General features: G+C 47.4%; 1 protein-coding gene across 3 annotated transcripts in view; it reads left to right on the plus strand.

The window, feature by feature from the left end:
- The window catches only part of VAV1 (vav guanine nucleotide exchange factor 1), a 61,699-nt gene that overhangs the window by 23,197 nt on the left and 17,418 nt on the right, over nucleotides 1-21,084 (plus strand). For 2 of the 3 annotated variants that reach the window (XM_063110691.1, XM_063110692.1), the window contains exons 2-15: nucleotides 12,944-13,060; nucleotides 13,564-13,622; nucleotides 13,733-13,801; nucleotides 13,952-14,060; nucleotides 14,150-14,245; nucleotides 15,244-15,312; nucleotides 15,496-15,599; nucleotides 16,175-16,274; nucleotides 16,874-16,969; nucleotides 17,342-17,410; nucleotides 17,555-17,641; nucleotides 17,743-17,828; nucleotides 19,268-19,400; nucleotides 20,399-20,508. In XM_063110691.1, the coding sequence (XP_062966761.1) occupies nucleotides 12,944-13,060; nucleotides 13,564-13,622; nucleotides 13,733-13,801; nucleotides 13,952-14,060; nucleotides 14,150-14,245; nucleotides 15,244-15,312; nucleotides 15,496-15,599; nucleotides 16,175-16,274; nucleotides 16,874-16,969; nucleotides 17,342-17,410; nucleotides 17,555-17,641; nucleotides 17,743-17,828; nucleotides 19,268-19,400; nucleotides 20,399-20,508 (1,304 nt within the window). The remainder of the gene's footprint in view (nucleotides 1-12,943; nucleotides 13,061-13,563; nucleotides 13,623-13,732; nucleotides 13,802-13,951; nucleotides 14,061-14,149; nucleotides 14,246-15,243; nucleotides 15,313-15,495; nucleotides 15,600-16,174; nucleotides 16,275-16,873; nucleotides 16,970-17,341; nucleotides 17,411-17,554; nucleotides 17,642-17,742; nucleotides 17,829-19,267; nucleotides 19,401-20,398; nucleotides 20,509-21,084) is intronic. The other variant, XM_063110693.1, reaches the window with a different exon arrangement.

The raw sequence follows: 21,084 nt of genomic DNA on the forward strand, positions 1-21,084 counted from the left end.
ACCTCACAACCTCACCCTTCATTACCCAGAGGGAGAATAAATCACTGTCCTGGAAGCTGGAGCTTAAGATCTTGGGTTCACACTCTCATTGGTCTAAACTGGGTCATGTGGTAATCCCTGAACCAATAGCCATGGACAGGAGGATGGGCTATGCTAATTGACTGAAACTGGGGGTGGAGCCCTTCTTATCCCATGTGACCAGAAGAGAAAGGGGGAGGGGCTATTTTTCCAAATGTAAATCAGGGTTCTGGTGTGTGTGTGTGTGTGTGTGTGTGTGTGTGTGTGTGTGTGTGTGTGTGTGTGTGTGTGTGTGAATGAACACACTACAACCACCCACAAGGGTGAAAATATGGAGAGCCAGGGGTCCTGAGGGGTCTGGAGGTTCTAGATTTCAATCCTTTGAACCTCGGTTTAGTCATTCATCGAAACAACTTCAAGAATTAAGATTTCTATAGGCAAAGACCAGATTGTACTGCCATCATTAGTTACTTAATATGTTCATAATTAGTTAACGAATATGCTCATTCTTTTTTCTATTCTCATGGTGCTCACAGTCTACTGGGATTCCATGATCTGTTTGGACAGTCACAACCTGGTGCAGTCAATACTGTGTACTCATTAGGATAGAGGTTTTGCTACTGAAACATCTGGGTGGACATTAATTTATCATCCAAACCTTTACAGAGTGAAAGGGAATAACATTCCCATTTACTCCACAGTAGAATGTGGAGCAACCGGAATCCTCCCACAACGTTTGTGGGAGAAAAAGTGCACCCTACTGCTTTGAAAAGCTGTTTGGCAATATCTGCTAAACCTGAACATTTATATGCCCCATAACCCAGCAGTTCCACTCCTGGTTATGCGTAGCCTAAGATAAGTGGGTTCATCGAAAGAAATGGAGAAGAACGTTCATTGAAGCTTTATTCATAACAGCACAATAATGGAAACAACCCAAATGTCCATCAACAGAAAAACAGATAAATAAATGACTGAAAATTCATTAAACGGAGTATTAATCAGTGTATCAGCCAGGGTTTCCAGGGAAACAGAACCGACAGGAGATTGGTTCATACATGTATATTATTTGGCTCAAACGATCATAGAGGCTAAGTCCCAAGGTCTGCAGTTGGCAAACTGGAGACCCAGGAGAGCTGATGGTGTAGTTCCAGTCTGAAGGTTGGCAGGCTCAAGACCAGGAAGAGCCAAAGTTTCAGTTCAAGCCTGTCGATGGACGTTTGGGTTGGTGGGCTGGCCAGGCAGATCAGCTGATCTCTGTGGTTCGTTAACAGGTTGGCTGGGGAAAGTGGTTTAGGATGGCCCCATTTGCAGGCCTGCTGGTTGGTAGGCTGGTTAGTGTAGGACACCTTTAGCTAGGACTGCTCTCTCTGCTCTGTGTGGTCTCTATCCTCCAGTAGTTTAGCCTGATCTCTTTCATCTGGTAGAAGCATTCCAAGAAAGGAACAGGAGAAATTGCCAGGCCTCTTGATGTCTAAACTCATTCCACTGGCCAAAGTAAGTCCCAAGACCAGCCCAGACACAAAAGTTGGGGAAATAGATTCTGCCTCTCCCTGGTAGGATCTGGAAAGTAGTTGTGATTTGCCACAAAGGGCGTTCAGGCAGAGGCAACTTCAATACAAGGCTTGGAGACAAGAGAAAGTAAACCTATGTTGCGTTTAGAGTATGGAAGCCATTTCTACCTGGCTGGAGCAGAGAAAGGTAGAGTGTGTAAAAGAATGGAGTCACTGGAGAAGTGAGCAGGGGCCAAATCTTGAAGGCTGTGGTCAAGTTGGATTTTACCTTGAGGATGCTGGGGAACCACGACAAGATATCAAGTGGAGATTGGCATGGTCAGATTTGCTGTGTGGAGGTGGGTTGGGAGGAATAAAAAACAAATCAGGAAGACCACTGAGGAGGCTGGTTGTGGCTGCTTTAGGAGCTGGTAAAGGGGATAATGAGAAGGTCTTGGATTTGAGAGGTATTTTAGATGTAGAATCTGAAGCATCTATTGACTGACTGAAAGTAGAGAATTAAATGAATCAGTACTTGCAAAACACTTGGACTCATTTCTGGCTTGTAGAAAATACTCCATAAACTTATTCTAACTTGATTAAAAAGGATGGGGAGCATTGAGAATCACCCTGGGTTTCTAAGCCAAGTCTCTAGGTGATGATGGACCCATCACTGAGATGGGACAGCTGGAAGGGGAGTGAATTTGAAGTGGCAATGATGTCAGCCTTGGACCTGGTGAGTTTGAGGTGCCCATTGTTGAATGAATGAACCTGTTTCCCCAGCTAAATGGCAAAGAAATTTATGGTGATGGAAAAGGGTGCTTCCAGCTGTTGTCATGACAACTTGGCCCTGGGCTGGAAAAGAGGTCCAGATTGTCTTTTAGTTACTCTCATGTTGTTCCTTTACTCAATAAATGGTTATTGGGCCTGGGGTGGGACAAACATTATACTAAGGGAGCCTGGGGTGGGAAAGAGAGCAAGGACTCTGTCTTGGTGAAGAAGTTGGGGAAGGCTACCTGGAGAAAGAGCTATTGAAGATGGGCCTTGAAGGATGAATAGGAGTTCACCAGGCAGATGTAAGAGGAACTATTAGCTCAGACATCAGTCTTTGTTCATCTCTCTGTATATAATTACTGGAAAATTTGTCAAGAGGAGTTAGAGTGGAGAGTCACAGGGGTTCTGAGGACCAGATAGGTCACAGCTGGCTCTGGTTATTGAGCGTATTGTATTAGGATAATACTAGCTGCTGTAACACACAAGCCATTTTAGCGACTTAATAGAGTAGACATTTATTTCTCATCCACATAACAGTTCAATATATGTGTTCCTGGTCACTGGTAGGGGGCTTTTCCCCACTGGGTGATTCAGAAAACCAGGCTATTTTCATTTGTGGCTTTGCCATCCCTTAGAGTCTCGCCTGCAGAGAATGCACAGAAAGAGGGCATAGAGAAGTCATTCTTACTTTTAAAATATGTTGCCCTGAAAGTGATGCTTATGACAAATGCTCATATTCTATTGGCTGGAACTAGTCACGTGACCACATCTGCATGCAAGGGTAGATGGGAAATGTAGTTCTAGCTGGGCAGCCTCTTTGCTGGAGAAATTCCACATTATGGAAGAGAAAGCATGAATTTTGGTGGATCATTAGTGGCCTTTGCCACAGGTAGGCAGCAGGTATAGAACTAAGGCCTGGGAGGCAGAAGATACTCAGTTTACTTTGTGCTTTTGAGTAAACGCTTCTTTCTGTCTGAGTTTATCCCTCTCTCCCGGTGAGGAAGATTGGAAACTGGTTGATATCTGAGGTCTTTTCCAGTTTCAAGAATGTTTGAGTCAGTGAATGCTCTTGGGCTTCCTAGCTGGAGCTAAGATGATGATGGTGATTATGATGATACTGATGATGACAATAATGGTGATGGTAATGGTGTTAAAGATAATGATGGTGATTATGGTGATGACTGCGGTGATAATAGTGATGTTGATGATAGTCATAATGGTCACGATAATTTCCAGATATTGTGGACTCTTACCATGTCAAGCCCTTTATACACATTATATCACTGAATTTCAACAACAAGTCACAGTAGACATAAACTCTACACTGGATTATTTGTCTTTATCCCCACATTACCTATCTATTACAGAGTAATGAATTATCCCTAAAATTAATAGTGTAAAGCAACCATTTATTATGCCCATGGATTATCTGGGTCGGGAATTCTGAAATGGCTCAGCTGGGTATTTCCCATTTGGGGTTTCTCATGAGGCTGCAGTCAGATGTCAGCCGGGGCAAAAAGGCTTGGCTGGAGCTGGGGGATCCACTTCCCAGGTGGCTCGATCACACAGAGCTTTAGTCCTCCTTCACATGGGCCTCACCGTAGGACTGATTGAGTGGCCTCACAATATGGCAGCTGGTGAGTGATCCAACAGGCCAAAATGGGAGCCACAATGCTTTTGATTAGCTAGTCTTGACAAGTCACATATTGTTATTTCCATCACATTCTGTTAGTCACGCAGGGCCAGTCTTAGCTCAATATGAGAGGCAATGACAAAAGGGCATCGTATCTTCTGCATGAATATCACGAGTTACAGACCATTGGGGGCCACTGGAGGCTGGCTACTACAATCACATTGTCTTAATCACTGTAGATTTATGATAAGTCTTAATATCTGGTAGGATTAGTACCCCCACTTTGTTTTCCCTCTGCAGAGCTGTCTTGGCTATTCATGACTGTGCTTTTCCATATAAATCTTAAGATTGGTGTGTCAAGTTCAATGTAAAACCATTTTGGATGTTGAACTTTTGGAAGGAGAGAACATACCTTTAGTTACTAGAGGTGGGAAAGGGGGATGGGGTGGGGGGTTAGGGAGTAATTGGGTAAGGCATCCAAAGACTAATTACTTTATAATTAATTAAAACTAATTAATTTATAATGATTAACATGCTAATAATATTGATTTGATCATCACATACTGTACACAAATACTGATAGTCAACTCTGTAGCCCACAAATATGTACAATCAAAAATAAATAAACATTTTAGAGAAAAAAAAAGAAAAGCATTTTGTGAGTTTTGAATTAAAATTGTGTTGAATCTATAGCTCAATTTTGGAGAGTGTTGACAATTGAAAAATATTGAGTCTTCCTAGATAAGAACTGATAGACATTCCACTCTATTTATTTAGGTCTTCTCTCCTGTCTTTCAATAAAATTTTACAGCTTTCTCCATAAAGGATTTGCACTTTTTGTTAAATGTTAGATATTGCTAGATTTTTTGTTGGTTTCTTTCACAGCTTTTAGGTTGTGGCAGATGGTATCATTTTTAAATCAAAGTTTGATTTTCCTGCAGTGAAATGCTAAATTCTTCAGTTTACCATTTAATCAGTTCTAGAAAGTGCGTACTCTAATGCAACCCACACCCTTATCAAGACACAGAGCATTTCTACAACTTGTGGCCTTTCTGAGTCAATCTTTACCTCCTCTCCCTCCGCAGAAGCAACCACTCATCTGATTTCTATCATCATAGGTTAGTTTTGCAAATGCTACGGTTTTTTTTCTTTTTCTTTTTTTTTTGTCTTTTTCATGACCGGTATTCAGCCAGTGAGTGCACCGGCCATTCCTATACAGGATCCGAACCCGTGGCGGGAGCGTCACTGTGCTCCCAGCGCCGCACTCTCCTGAGTGCGCCACGGGCTTGGCCCACAAATGCTACTTTTTAAAAAATGACAATTTCTGATTGATTGTTGCTAATGTACTAACAAGCAGGGAACTTTGTATATTGAATTTTTATTCAGCCACATCACTAAATTATTTTTATGTTGACAACAATATTTTCTGCAAAAATGACCACTGTATTAGAAACAGTAACAGCAGACACCCTTGCCTTAGTTCTGATTCCAAAGGAATCTCTTCAACATTTCATTAGTAAGTATAATGTTTTTCTCTAGGTTTTTTGAAAATGATCTTTATTAGGTCACAGAAGTTCCCTTCCATCTCTATTTTGCCAAGAGTTTTTCTTTCTTTCTTTCTTTCTTTATCACAAATGGATGTTGAGTTGTTGCAGCATCTTTTATGCATCTCTAACTGTTGCAAATTTCTCTTTTTGGCAGAGAGAGGAAAGGCCTTGGGTCAGAACTTTGAGCAGGCAATAGCATCCAGCTAGAATTTAGTAACACTGTTTGCATCATATTTATTTTACGGGTGCTTCTGTTTATAACCAATGATCCTAGTTTTCCTTTTATAGTAGGATGTAACGTTCTCTTTTTATATTTTTGGCAGCTAGCCAGTAGGGGGATCTGAACCCATGACCTTAATGTTATAAGGCTGAGCTCTAACCAACTGAACTAACCCACCAGCCTCTAAGTTCTCTTTTTAAAATACATTTGTTTAAATTAAGGTTAAAGTTCATGTTTCATATGCAGTGGCTTATGTGGATTCTCTATGGAGAAGATACAATCTCAATGTGGAAGTAAGAGAAACATAGATACAGTAAACACTATGTATTGAATTCATTCATATACTCAGCTATGCATAATGGTTAAGTACAGCCTTTGAAGTCACTCTGCTTGAGTTTGAGTCCCAACTGTGTGTCCTTGCCTCAGTTTCCTTATCTGTAAAATGAGGATAATAATAGCACCTACCTTGCAGGATTGTTGCAAGGATTCCACATTTCCTCTGCAGAGTACTAGGGATTGAGCCCACAGCAAGCATTCATGCTAGCTTCCTCTACATGCAAGGCAAGGAAATGAAGCTGTGTCCAAAAAGTGGGCTCTATATTTACACTGTCTTGAAGTTCAATTGAAGCTCCTCCACTGACTTATTCTTTTCTGGCAGCTAACCAGTATGGGGATCCTAACCCATGACCTTGGTGTGATAAGGCTGTGCTCTAACCGATTGAGCCCAGCCCACTGACTTATTATTGCTGTTAATAACCTTGGGGAGCTTTCCCTCCCAATATGAACCTGCTTTCTCATAGGTAAAAAAGACATCAAAACTCATAGTGTGGTCACGAGAATGGAATCCATCTGAATGCCCAACCACGTTTCGTAGGCATTTAAGAAATGCAAATATTGTTACGGAAGAGTCACAAAGTAGGTGTGAGCCTGTACAGAGGAATCACCGGGGGAGATGGCTGACATGCAGGATATCAGTCCCCACCATCACCCATTCATTTAACAAATATAAATATAGATGGTCTACTACACACCAGCCACTATTTTAGATGCTGGGCATCCATCAAAGAACAAAACAAAGGCTCTGCCGTCCTCAAACTGACATTTTATTTGGGGGAGATGAGCAATGAAACAATTGAAGCACAGTAGAGCAGGCAGAAAATGCCAGAGTAAGGGGGTGTGAGTTTAATTAGGGTGGTCAGAGGAGGTCTCACTGAGAAGGTGACCTTTAAGCAAAGACCTGAAGAAGATAGCAAAGAATCTTGTGGTCATCAGGGGGTGTTTGTTTGCTTAGGCTGCTGTATTAGTCCACTTCTGTTCTTATAACAAAATACCCAGAACTGGGTAATCTAGAAAGAAAACAAAATTTATGCTCGCTTCGGCAGCACATATACTAGAAAGAAAACAAAATTTATTGCTTAAGGTTTCTGAGGCTGTGAAGTCCAAGGCCCAAGGAACACATCTGGTGGTGGTGACCATGACCCAGGGGTCTCACATTGCAATATGGTGGAAGCAGAGAGAACGGAGAGCAAAAGACAGACTCTCCTCTTCTTTTAAAGCCCTCAGAACCATGTCCCTGACCACCATTTTTAATCCATTCACTACTTATCACTACTTATCCAATCACTTCTTCTAGGCTCCACCTTTCAATTACCGTAATAGGATTTCCCACAGTCACAGTGCGGGCTAAGTTTCTAATGCATAAAACTTGAGGGGCAAAATTTAAGCTTCAGGGAGTTTGGGGGGGGACACAATTCAATCCACTACATTCTGACCCTGGCCCCCCAAAACTCATGTTCTTTTCACATGCAAATGGATTCATTTCATCCCCAAAGTCTTAACTGTGTCAACTCAAAAGGGCAAAGTTCAAAGTCCCATCTGTGAAATTAATACAAGTTAACTACTTCCAAGTTACAATGGTGGGACAAACATAGGGTACATATTTCCATTCCAAAAGGGGGAAATAGGCCAAAAGAAAGAGGTAACAGGTACTAAATAAGTCAGAAAACCAGCAGGGCAGGCATCAAATCCTACAGATGGTGAATCAGTTAGCTTGACTCCTTGTTTGACCTCCTCTGCATGATGGTGAGGGGGTTGGGTCCCCAAGTCCTCAAGTAGCCCCGCTCCTATGGCTTTCCTGGTCTCAGGTCACACACACTTCAGCTCTCGCAGGCTGGCGTTGCAGTCTGGTAGCTCCACAATTCTGGGGTCCCCATGGTGGTCCCGCTCTCATGGCTCCACTAGACATGGTGCTGTTGGGGTTCCTCTGCTGCAGCTCCAACCCCACATTTCCACTCACCATTGCTGTAGCGAAGGCTGTCTGTGGTGACTCCACCCCTGTGACAGATCTCTTCCTGTGCCCCCAGACTTTCCCGTACATACTTTGAAATCTTGTTGGAGGCTCCCAAGCCTTCCTAGCTCTGGCATTCTGTGAGCTTGCAGACCTAACACCACATGGGTGCTGCCAAGACTTCCAGCTTGTATTTTCCAAAACTGTGGGTCCAGCCACCCCTGGACCCAATTTAGCCATGGCTGGAGTGGCCAAAGCACTGGGGTGCTGGTGTGGAAAGAGCTTTCCGAGGTGGCCCTGGGCAGTGAGCCTGTGGAGGGCACCTCAGGCCTGTTTCCGAGAACATTCTTTCTCCCTAGGCCTCTGGGCCTGAAATGGAAGGGTTGGCCCCAGAGACTTCTGCAATGCCTTCAGGGCCTTTTCCTCCTTCTCTTGATAATCCCATTCTTTTGTGTTAATCTTCTTAGTACCATTGAATTTTTCTTCTGAAAATGGGCTCTTCTTCTCTACCACATGGCCAGGCTGCAAATTTTCTAGATCTTCATACTCTGCTTCCCTTTTAAATTCTAGCTTTATATAATGCCTTTGCTGCCATAACTCAGCGTAGGCTGTTACAAGTAACCATGCAACTTCCTTAAGCTTTGCTGCTTAGAAGTTTCTTCTGCCAAATACTCTGGTTCACACTCCTAAATTCCAACTTCCACAAAGTCCTAGGGCATCGACACAACGCAGCCAAATTCCTTGCCAGTTCACAGCAAGGGTGATCTTTGCCCAGTTTCCAACAAACTCCTTCTGATTTCTATCTGAGACCTTTGAATGGTCTTTACAGTCCATATTTCTTTCTTTCTTTTTTTTTTTTAAAGATGACCAGTAAGGGAATCTTAAAACTTGACCTGGTGTCAGCACCACACTCTCCCAAGTGAGCCATGGGCCGGCCCTTACAGTCCATATTTCTATCAGTATTCTGCTCACCACCATTTAACTGGTCTCTAAAAAGTTTCAAACTTTCCCTGGTTTTCCTGTCTTCTAAACTTTCTCCAGTATCTAGACTTTTCCTAGCCTGTTCCTCCAAATTCCTCCAGCCTCTCCTCAACATTCAATTCCAAAGCCATTTCCACATTTTCAAGTATTTGTTATAAGCAACACCCCACTTCTCTGGTACCAATTTTCTGTTTTAGTCTATTTCTGTTGCCTGAAACTGGGTGATTTATAAAGAAAATGAAATTTATTTGCTTACAGTTTCTGAGGTGGAAAATCCACAGTCCAAGGAACACAACCAGTGGTGGCAGCAGTGACCCTTCACATTGCAAGGTGGTGGAAGCAGACAGAGCAGAGAGAGCAAGACAGACAGACCCTCCTCTTCTTTGAACGCCCGTAGAGTCACGCCCCTAGCACCATTTTTAATCCGTTCACTACTGCGAGGTCCTGCATTCCAATTACCTGCTCAGGGCTCCACCTTCCAAAGACTGTAATAGGATTTCCCACCCTCTTAACAGTCATAGTGGAGGCTAAGTGGCTAATACATAAAACTCGGGGGGCACAATTCACGCTTCAGTGAGTTTGGGGGGGGGACATAATTCAATCCACTACAGCTGCCATAACCAAGTACCACAGGCTGGGAGGCTTAAACAACAGAGATTTATTCATTTTTCTCATAATAAATACCCTTATCCCCTCCCTCCTGTCCCCTCCTCCTTGTCTCCCCCTTGCTCACTCTGCTCCAGCCACACACGCCTCCTCACTATTTCCCCAACACATCAGGCATGGTCCTGTCCCAGGACCTTTGCACATGCTGTTTCCTCTTCTTGGAATACACTTTCTGCTGTGTTATGGGTGAAATTGGGTCCCTCCAAATTTCATACATTGGCTGGTCCATAGCTAGTGAGTTATCACAATTGATGGCTCACAGTCAGTAACAGATCAAACTCCTTGCTTTTACTCTTCCCCTCTTCTCACTACTGTACTTGACTGGTCTTTATTTTATTTATTAATTTTTTATTGCAACATAATCGATTATGTATATTCGTGGGGTGCAGAGTTGAGTATCAATATCTGCGGACAATGTGCAATGATCAAGTCAGGATAATTAGCATGTTCATCCTTACGAAGCTTAATCATTTCTTGGTGTTGAGGACATTTGATCTCTCTACTAGCCATTTGATAACACGCAGTAAATTATTGTTAATTATAGGTGCTGAGCTCGGCTGTATGTCAATAGAACTTACTTTCCCTACCTAGCTGTTTTGCACTTTACTAGTCTTTAAATTTTTTTTAAAAATTATATTTCAAAGTCCTAACCTCTAGCACCTCAGAACATATTTGGAGAGATGGTCTTTACAGAGGTAATTAAATTAAAATGAAGTCATTTGGGTGGGTGCTAATCCGTATGACTGGTGTCCTTCTAAGAAGAAGCTAGGACAAACAGGCACAGAGGGACAACCGTGTGAAGACACGGGGAGAAGGCAGCCAGCTGCCAGAGGGAGAGGGCGGGGTTGGAAGAAGCCAACTCTGATGACACCTTGAGTTTGGACTTCACGTCTCCAGAGCTATTGTGGAAGTTTCATATGAATGAAACCATACAGTATATGGTCTTTTGTGACTGGCTTCTTTTACTGAGCATGTTTTCAAGGTTCATCCATGTGGTAGCATGAAATAGTACTTTGTTCCCTTTTATGGCTGAGTAATTTTCCTTTGTATAGATTTGCCTGTTCTGGACATTTTATGTGAGTGGATCATACAACTATTTGTCTTTGGAAGATACATTTTAAACTGGTCTCCTGATGAATTTTCTTCAGGACTCGGTCCACATTGACTTCATGGAGAGTGTTGGGACAACTATATGTCTTTGGAAGATACATTTTAAACAGCTCTCCCGACAAATTTTCTTCAGGACTAGGTCCACATTGACTTCGTGGAGAGTGCTGGGGACTGCACAGGGGCCACGTCTGCATGCTGGGGGAGGCTGGTGGATGGAAAGTTGGTCAGAATTCTCTAGGATCTGAAGAACCTCAGAGACAGCTGAGCCCATTGGATCATCAGATGAGCTGATGTTGGGCAAATGTAAGGGACACGAGGGCTTGTTTTTTATCAGAGCCAAGAACCAAAAGCTGGCGTCATATCGTATGTGCCTGACTGCTGTATTAGTTAATATCTTTTGGTTGCAAGTCACAGCAACCCTACCTAAACTGTCTTAAACAAGAAAAGAAATGTGTTGGCTCATGAAATCAAACAGTTCAGGGGTATTTCATACAAATGGAATCATTTTGGGGGGGGTCTGACTTTTTTCACTTAACATAATTTTTTGGAAGATCATCCGCTTGTAGCATGCACCAGAGTTTCATTCCTTTTTGTGGCTGAATAATATTCCATTGTATGGATGGATCACATTGGCTTTACCATTTATCAGTTGATGGACATAGGCATGGATCCATAGAGATGAAGGCTGACTAGTGCTTGCCAGGGGTGATAAAAGAGAGTGGGAAATGGGAGTGACTGCTTAATGAGTACAGGGTTTCCTTTTCAGATGATAAACGTGTCTTGAAGCTGGACAGAGGTGACGGTTGCGTAACATTGTGAATGTACTAAATTCCACTGCAGTATACACTTTAAAATAGTTAATAGTAAAATTTCGTGGTAAAACATAATCGTTATCATTTTATTTTATTGATTGATTTTTTGGCAGCTAGCCAGTTTGGGGATCTGAACCTTTGATCTTGATGTTGCAACACTACACTCTAACCCACTGAGCTAACCGGGCGGCCCCATATCAGTTTATACATATAAACAAAATGATATAATGATGTTGGATGTTCCCAACTCAAGGAGATGGCAAATGTTTGAGGTGATGGATAGACTAAGGGCTCTGATAAGATCATTGCACACAGTACGAATGCACCCAAATATCATATCTTATCCCATAAATATATACAATTATTGTGGGTCCATTAAAAAAAATAAATTAAAAAGACAAAAAAGGGGAAAAGAGAAATAAAGAATAGAGTAATGGTTAGATATAGAGGGGAGGAAACGGAGGGGGGAAGGAGGGCTGGGGAAAGGTTAGTAGACCCGTGCAAAGTTACAGAGTTACATTAGACAGGGAGAGTAAGTTCTGGCGACAATAGCTAATAATATTGTGTTGTATATTTCAAGATAGCTAGAAGAGAGGATCCTGAATGTGACGACCACAAAGAAATGATAAATGTTTAGGTTGCAGATATGCTAACTATTCTGATTAGATCATTATATATGCATGCATTGAAACAACAAACTGTACCCCATACACATGTACAAGGGAAACAAAAATGCTATAAATAAAAAAATATTTTATTAGCATAAATAAAAAATATATTAAATAAATAAAATATACAAATCGATTGGTAATATTTATCATTCGAATCATTTGTAAGTGTACAATTCAGTGGCATTAAAAATATTCACGATGTTGTGTAACCATCACCACCCTCTATATTCAAAAACCTTTTCATCTTCCCAAACTGAAATTCTGTCCCCATTAAACAGTAACTCTCCACTCTCCCTGGCACCCATCATTCTACTTTCTGTCTCTGTGCATTTTACTATTCTAGGTGCCTCAAACAAGTGGAATCATATAGTATTTATCTTTCTGTATCTGGCTTATTTCACTTAGCATAATCTCCTCAAGGTTCATCCACGTCGTGGCATGAATCAAAAGTTCATTCCTTTGTATGGCTGGATAATATACCATTGTATGGATATGCCACATTTTGTTTATCCCTTAGTGACTAATTTCATGTTTTGTGAATTTCACCTCAATAAAAACAATTCAGGGGTAGATCTGGCTTCAGGTACAGCTCGATCTTCATCAGAAGAGAGTGCGGTTTCACGGAAGGCGGCCCATGTCTTCATTTCTGTCGTTCCCCAAGCCAGGCGCCTGAGGGTCGGTTTCTCCCCGACCCCGTCATTTCCCCCCACCCTCATTTCTCTCTCTCCCCACAGTTCCTGTGCCTTAAAAACATTCGAACCTTCCTGTCCACTTGCTGTGAGAAGTTTGGCCTTAAGCGGAGCGAGCTCTTTGAGGCTTTTGACCTCTTCGATGTGCAGGATTTTGGGAAGGTGAGCTGGGCCTGAGCGGCCTGTGAACTGGGCACCTAAAGCCCGACGATTGGGTTTCAATTCACTCCCATTAACATCTACGCTGAGGAAGCTAAGAGCTGCTGGGGGATGGGCAGATGAGTCAGACCAGGCCTCACACAAGGTGCAAATAGCACTGGCTTGTGACACGTGGTACTGGGTTCCAATCCCTGCTCTACCACTTGCTGTCTGACCTCGGACATGTGGCTGTGCCTCTCTGAGCTCTAGGTCTCTTACCTATAATATGGGTATAGTATCATCCCACCCTCGGCGTGGCTACGAGGATTAAATATAACAATGCGAGCAAGTGGTGGGCTGAGTTTAGGGAACAGTGACGTGGGGTTGGAAAGGAGCAGAAAATTCTGAATTAGGCCCCCAAGAGACATGGGGTCTAACCTCAAGCCTCAGGTGCTTGGGGTCCAAGGCTGTGTTCTGGCATGGGGGTGGGCAAGGGGCTCTCTGAGCAGCCATGGCCCTTGTCACAGGTCATCTACACCCTGTCCGCTCTGTCCTGGACCCCGATTGCCCAGAACAAGGGGATCATGTGAGTAACCATCTGGACCTTGGACCATTCGGCCCCAATCCACCCCCTCCTTGAAGCCACCCTCCCACCTGGCTCCCAGTCCCCTGGCTCACACCATTCTGGTCCCCCAGGCCCTTCCCCACTGAGGAGGACACTGTGGGTGATGAAGACATCTACAGTGGCCTGTCCGACCAGATCGAGTGAGTGCTGAAGACCTCATAGAGTGGGGGGTTGAGGGGACACTGCCCTGCCCTGTAGGGTCTGAGGGGACACTGCCTAGATATGGGAGGGGCCTGAGGGGTCCCTGGCCTGGGGGCTTCGGTGGCCCTGCTTGACTCCACGTCCCATAGTGACACGGTGGAGGAGGATGAGGACCTGTACGACTGCGTGGAGAACGAGGAGGCTGAGGGAGACGAGATCTATGAGGACCTCATGCGCACGGAGCCGGTGCCCATGCCGGTGGGGCACAGGGCCGGGCCTGGGAGGGCGTGTGGGCAGCGGGTGCAGCCCCTGACCCTCCAACACCAACCTTTCCTCCCTGCTCTCAGCCCAAGATGACAGAGTATGACAAGCGGTGCTGTTGCCTGCGGGAGATCCAGCAGACAGAGGAAAAGTACACAGATACGCTGGGCTCCATCCAGCAGGTGCGCGTCCACCTGTCCAGCTGCCTCCGGGGCGCGCTGCGGCCTGTCCCTGTCCCCAGGGCTCTGTGTTTCTCCGTCTCTGTCCGTCTCTGGGTTTCTCTGCCTTTCGGCCTGTGACTTTTCTCCGTCTCCTTCTCTTGTCTCTCTGCTCATCTGTCTCTTTTTCCCTCTGGATCTCTCTGTTTATTCCTCTGTCTGTCTTTCTCTCCCTGCATGTGTCTGTCTTTTCCTGCATCCTCGTCTGTGTCTATCTGTCTGCCGCCTCTGTCTATTCTTGTCCCTGATTTTCTCTCTCCTGTCTCTCTTTCCTTTCTCCATCTCTTTTTAAAAAGCTTTATTCAGATTTAGTTAAGATAGCATACAACCCACCCATTTGAAAGTGTACAGTTCAATGGTTTTTGGTATGTCCACAAGGTCGTGCCACCATCACCAATGCCTAATTTTAGAATATTTTCATCATCCCCCAAAGAAACCCCACACCCCGTAGCGGTCACTCCCCGTCCCCTCCCCAGCTCCTGGCAACCACCAATCCACTTTCTGTCTCTGTGGATCGGCCTGTTCTGGACATTTCATATAAATGGAATCACACACTGTGTGGCCTTTTGCGTCTGGCGTCTGTCACTGAGCATGATGTGTTTAAAGTTCATCCACGTTGCAGCGTGTGTCAGAGCCTCGTTCCTGTTCACGGCTGAGTGATGTCCCTTCATATGAGTGGACCATGCTTTGTGTCTTCACTTCTCAGGCGGTGGACACTTGGGTGGTTTCCACTGTTTGGCTGTGACAAGTACTGCTGCTATGTAGATGTGTGTTCGAGTGTTTGAGGGGACGATCATTTTCATCTCTTTTTATCCCTCTGCTTTTGTTCCCTTGTCTCTGTCTTTCTCTTTCTGCACATCTGTCTCTCTGTTTCAGTTTGTCTCTTTCTGTCTCTGTCTCTTTGGGACTGGGCTGGAGGGAGGGGTCTCACCTCCCCTCCTTCCTCTCTCCCCTCCCTGAAGCACTTTATGAAGCCCCTGCAACGGTTCCTCAAACCTCAAGACATTGAGATCATCTTCATCAACATTGAGGTGAGACAACCGACCCCCAGCCCTCTCGGGCATTTGTGCAGTGGGGAGAACGTGCTGGCTCCACCTGTACCTGGTGTGTGGGGGGCGGGAATTGAGCAACACCGGGTGGGTTGATGACCCTTCCCTGCCCCAACCTCTGAGCCCCAGGCTCTGGCCCCAGCCCTCACCCCTCCCACCGAATAGGACCTGGTTCGTGTGCACACCCACTTCCTAAAGGAGATGAAGGAAGCCCTGGCCAACCCTGGAGCACCCACCCTGTACCAGATCTTCATCAAATATAAGGAGAGGTGAGACCCAGCTGGCCAGACCAGAGCCCTGAGAGTCACTGCCGTGTCCGGCCTGGGAGTTTGGGAAGACCTTATCCCCAGAGACCACTGAACAGGGAGGACTTTTTTTGCGGTGAGCTTGTGGACAAGGGGCTGCCCATTTCTGGTTCAATTCCCAGCTCTGCTGTGTGGCACTGGGAAGCTACTTAACCTCTCTGTGCTTCTGCTTCATCATCTGTAAATCAGTGGGTACAGGAACGTGCCTCCTAGGGTTGTGGTGAGGGTTGAATACATCGATGCATAAAATGCTTAGCACAAGGCCTGGGACACGGTAGGTGTTCAATAAGTGTTTGTTAAATAAATAAACATTGAGTAGAGATAATATGCCAGGTGCTGTGGTATGATCCTCTTACGCATAATCTCACTTAATGCTATAATAATCCCGTGTGGGAGATGCGATTGTTATGCCCATTTTACAGATGGGGAGACTGAGGCTCAGGGTTATCCACCTGAAAAGAGCAAGCAGGACTGATACTCAGATCTGCCTGACCTTGGTGCTGGCCACCATTGTGTGGTGACATATCCTCTTCCTGTAGGTTCCTGGTCTATGGCCGCTATTGCAGCCAGGTAGAGTCTGCCAGCAAGCACCTGGATCGCGTGGCCACAGCCCGGGAGGACGTGCAGATGAAACTGGAGGTGGGGGCCTGGCCACATCTGGGGGCTCTCCCACTCCTTCTCAAGTCCTGGAGGCATCAGGGAGGAGACTGGGTTGGAGATGGCTCCACTTTCTGCTACAGCCCAGCCAGGGATCCGCCAAAGGTTTGGGGAGAGAGGTACCAGTCAGTCATTTCCATGGAGGAAATGGAGCAAGGCAAAAATGAGCCAGAGCACTGAGCCCTACCTCAGCCAAGCCCTGATCCCAGGCTAAGCTCTGATCCTCAGCTGAACCCCAGCCCAGATATGTGTGTCTAGTGGAAACACAGGCAGGGCAGGGGCAATGAAAATAGGGACCCTTCAGACCCGTCCCTCTCCGCCTCTCCAGCCCCACTCAGCTGGCAGAATAATGGGCTTCTACCATTTGCCAGCCTTCCAATAGGTCTTAAGCTGCCCCTCACCCCATAGCATCCTTCCTTCCTTATTTCCTTGGGGGGAGATAGGGTGCTCCAGGCTCTAGAAAAATCCACACAGCTCTGGGGTGGAGAACTGCCTGAGTATTTATACACATCTGTATGCACACCTCCTGGGCACCTGCCTCTACCTGGTCTCAGTCACCCCACTGTCCTTGGGTCCCCCAGGAATGCTCTCAGCGAGCAAACAACGGAAGGTTCACCTTGCGGGATCTGCTGATGGTGCCCATGCAGCGGGTGCTCAAGTACCACCTCCTTCTCCAGGTGCCAGGCGCAAGTGGGGGGTCCCCGGGGCATGGGCTTGGCGTTGTCTATTGTGTCTGTAGGGGTGGGAGTGGGGCTGGCTTTTAAGAGGTGGAGCTCTTAAAATGACCCCTCTGGGAGGGGTCATTCGGGTCATGTCTCAGGTGGGCTAGCATTGGTGTGTGTGTGTGTGTATGTGTGTGTGTGTGTGTGTGTGTGTGTGTGTGAGTGCGTGTGCGTGTGCGCCTGCGCGCGCGGCTGGCCGGTCCTGGGATCCGAACCCGTGACCTCATTGTTGGAAGGCTGTGCCCTAACCGGCCAGCTGCTAGCAGCGTTTGAGGGGCCGCCCCAGGAGGCGGGGGCAGGTGATGTCTGATTTCTCGGTTCACACAGGAGCTGGTGAAACACACGCAGGACGCGATGGAGAAAGAGAACCTGCGACTGGCCCTGGACGCCATGAGGGTGAGTGGGGTGCGGGGGTGACGGTCGTGCACAGGCTGTGGTCACCCTCTCTACGCCTCCTGGTGGGGGCTGACCCTCTACCCTGGGCCAGGTAAGGGATTGGCCTGGGCGTGGGGGCCAGGCTCATCTCCGCCCCACCCGCAGGACCTGGCGCAGTGCGTGAACGAGGTCAAGCGGGACAACGAGACGCTGCGGCAGATCACCAACTTCCAGCTGTCCATTGAGAACCTGGTGAGGCCGGGAGCCGGGTGGGCCCGGGGCGTGGCCACGTGGGGAGGGTGGCTGGTTCCCTTTCTGGTGGCCCCTCGCCAGACCCCCCGCCTGCTGCGTAGGACCAGTCTCTGGCGCACTATGGACGACCCAAGATTGACGGAGAGCTGAAGATCACCTCGGTGGAACGGCGCTCCAAGATGGACAGGTGGGCGGAGTCAACAGGGATCTCGGTGTGGCCTGCGCAGGGGCGGGGCCAAGCTTATAGATAGGCGGGTGGGTGGAGTCAACAGGGATCTGGGGCGGGGCCTGGGCAGGGGTGGAGCCAAGCTCCTAGATAGGCGGGTGGGTGGAGTCAACAGGGATCTGGGGTGGGGCCTGGGCAGGAGTGGGGCCAAGCTCCTAGATAGGTGGGTGGGCGGAGTCAACAAGGATCTGGGGCGGGGCCTGGGCAGGGGTGGGGCCAAGCTCCTAGATAGGTGGGTGGGTGGAGTCCACAGGGATCTGGGGTGGGGCCTGGGCAGGAGTGGGGCCAAGTTCCTAGATAGACAGGTGGGCCGAGCCTGGCCGGGGCCAGATTCCTAGACAGACTTGTGGGCTGAGTCAACAAGGATCTGGGGAGAAGCCTAGGTAGAGGGGCCAAATTCCTAGATAGGTGGGTGGGCAGGGTCAACAGGGATCTTGCGTGTGGCCTGCGCAGGGGCGGGGCCAAGTTCCTAGATAGGCGGGTTTGTGGAGTTAACAGGGATCTGGGGTGGGGCCTGGGCAGGGGTGGGGCCAAGCTTATAGATAGGCGGGTGGGTGGAGTCAACAAGGATCTGGGGCGGGGCCTGGGCAGGGGTGGGGCCAAGTGGGGCCAAGCTGCCTAGATAGGTGGGTGGGTGGAGTCAACAGGGATCTGGGGTGGGGCCTGGGCAGGGGTGGGGCCAAGTGGGGCCAAGCTGCCTAGATAGGTGGGTGGGCGGAGTCAACAGGGATCTGGGTGGGGCCTGGGCAGGGGTGGGGCCAAGCTCCTAGATAGGCAGGTGGGTGGAGTCAACTGGGATCTGGGGTGGGGCCTGGGCAGGGGTGGGGCCAAGTTCCTAGATAGACAGGTGGGCAGAGCCTGGCCGGGGCCAGATTCCTAGACAGACTTGTGGGCCGAGTCAACAAGGATCTGGGGAGAAGCCTAGGTAGAGGGGCCAAATTCCTAGATAGGTGGGTGGGCAGGGTCAGCAGGGATCTTGGGTGGGGCCTGCGCAGGGGCGGGGCCAAGTTCCTGGATAGACAGGTGGGCCGAACCTGGCCGGGGCCAGATTCCTAGACAGACTTGTGGGCCAAGTCAACAGGATCTGGGGAGAAGCCTAGGTAGAGGTTGGGCCGGATTTCTAGATAGATGGGTGAGCCCATTCAAACAAGGGGGTGAGGCCTAGATAGACAGGGAAGGCAGGGCCAGCTGGGTGTGTGGGTGGAGCCTAGGCCCACACAGATCACGTGGGTGAGGTCAGGAGGGACAGGTGGGCGTGGCCAAGTTGACCAAGTACAGGGCGGTTAAGAGTCCTAAGTGGACAGCAGGTTGGGGCCAGGAAGGTGGAGGGAACCGGGCAGAGAGGTGGTGGGGACTGTCAGGAGGCTATAGACAGAGGCGCCTGACCCAGTGACTTCCAGGTACGCCTTCCTGCTCGACAAAGCCCTGCTCATCTGTAAGCGCCGGGGGGACTCCTACGACCTCAAGGACTTTGTGAACCTGCATAGCTTCCAGGTTCGGGATGACTCCTCCGGAGAGCGAGACAACAAGAAGGTGGGACTCTGAGGCCAGAACCGGGGGCCCTAGTGCAGGGCCGATTTGGGACTCCACTTGGCCTTTGGAATACTCGAGTGTGTGTGTTAATTAATCCACTCAACAGTTTTTGTGTTTTTTGGGGGGCGGGGGACTGCCCGGCATGGAGATCCGAACCCTTGACCTTGGTGTTACAACACCGTGCTCTAACCAACTGAGCTAACCGGCCAGCTCCTTCAACAATTTTTAAATTAATTAAGCACCTACTATGTCCTGGGCACTCTTCTAGGCACTAGGTTTAAAACGGAAAACAAGACAAATATGGTCTCCTCTTGTACGGTGCTTACATTTTTTTGGAAACAAGAAAAAGAGGGTGATGTGTTCTGCAAAGAAAATAACACGGGCAGTGACAGTGATGGGTGAGGTTGGGACGGGGCTGTCTTACCTCCATTGGTCAGGAACTTGGAGGTGACATTTGAGCTGAGACCTCTCTCCCTCTTGGCTTTTCCTCACTTCCTTCCACTCTCTCTCCTGCTAACTCTTCCTTTCTCTTGAGCCCTTATCCTGGTAAGTCCCCTTGTCCCCTGAGCTGCTGCTTCTCTGTTTCTCAGCCCCTGTAGCTGCCTCATGGAGGTACTAATTGCTCTCTTGTAATTGCCTGTTTGTGGGTCTGTCTACCCTACCAGCCTGGAGCCCTGGGGACAATGTCCTGTTCACTGCTCTGTCCCCAGCTTACAGCAAAAAGTCTGTCTCCAGCAGGCTTTCAACAAGTGCTTGTTGATTAAACAAATGAAAGAATGACATGCTTTGTCTGGAGTGTGTTTCTGAAAAGGTGTGCGTGATTTTGGGGTTTGTGGATGTGTATTTGAATATCCTAGGCAGCCCTTTACAGGCTAAAGGCAGAGAGACTGTTATCAGTCTGACACTTTGCTCTTTGCAGGGAGGGCTTGGTGGGTGTGCCCTGTGGTCCCAACCTCTGCAGGGTGGGTGCCTTCATTCTGAGCTCTGCTTCCCTGCAGTGGAGCCACATGTTTCTCCTCATCGAGGACCAAGGTGCCCAGGGCTATGAGCTGTTCTTTAAGACTCGAGAACTGAAGAAGAAGTGGATGGAACAGTTTGAGATGGCCATGTGAGTCCCCTCCCCCTCCCGCTTTCTATACTTAGGGGACTTGCTCTCATGGGTGCAGGGGCTGCAAGGCAGAACTGTGCTCTAGTCCCTGCTCTGCCCTGACATGCCATGGTACCACTCTGAACCTGTTTTCTCATCTGGAAAACGGGAGGGACAGGCTTAAGGCTGTCTGCATTTCCAGAATACCAAGTTTCTATGAAAGCTTCAGCCACCAGCTAAAATCTCCTCCTCCTGCTCCTGCTTCTTTTTATATGAAGGTAAAATTCACATAAGAAATTAACCATTTCAGAGTGTACAATCCATGTCATCTAATACATTCATAACGTTGTGTGATCATCACCTTACCTAGTTCCAAAACCTTTATATCACACCCCAAGGAGACCCCAGTATCTATGAAGCAGTCACACCCATTCCCAGCCCCTGGGAACTACTGATCTGCTTTCTCTTTCTACCAGTGTTCATAGCAGCACTATTCACAATAGCCAAAAACGTGGAAACAACCCAGATGTCCATCGATGGATGAACAGATAAACACAATGTGGCATGTCCATTCCATGGAATTGTATTTAGCAATTA

This window comes from Cynocephalus volans, chromosome 10, assembly GCF_027409185.1.
Source record: "Cynocephalus volans isolate mCynVol1 chromosome 10, mCynVol1.pri, whole genome shotgun sequence".
NCBI lineage: Eukaryota > Metazoa > Chordata > Mammalia > Dermoptera > Cynocephalidae > Cynocephalus > Cynocephalus volans.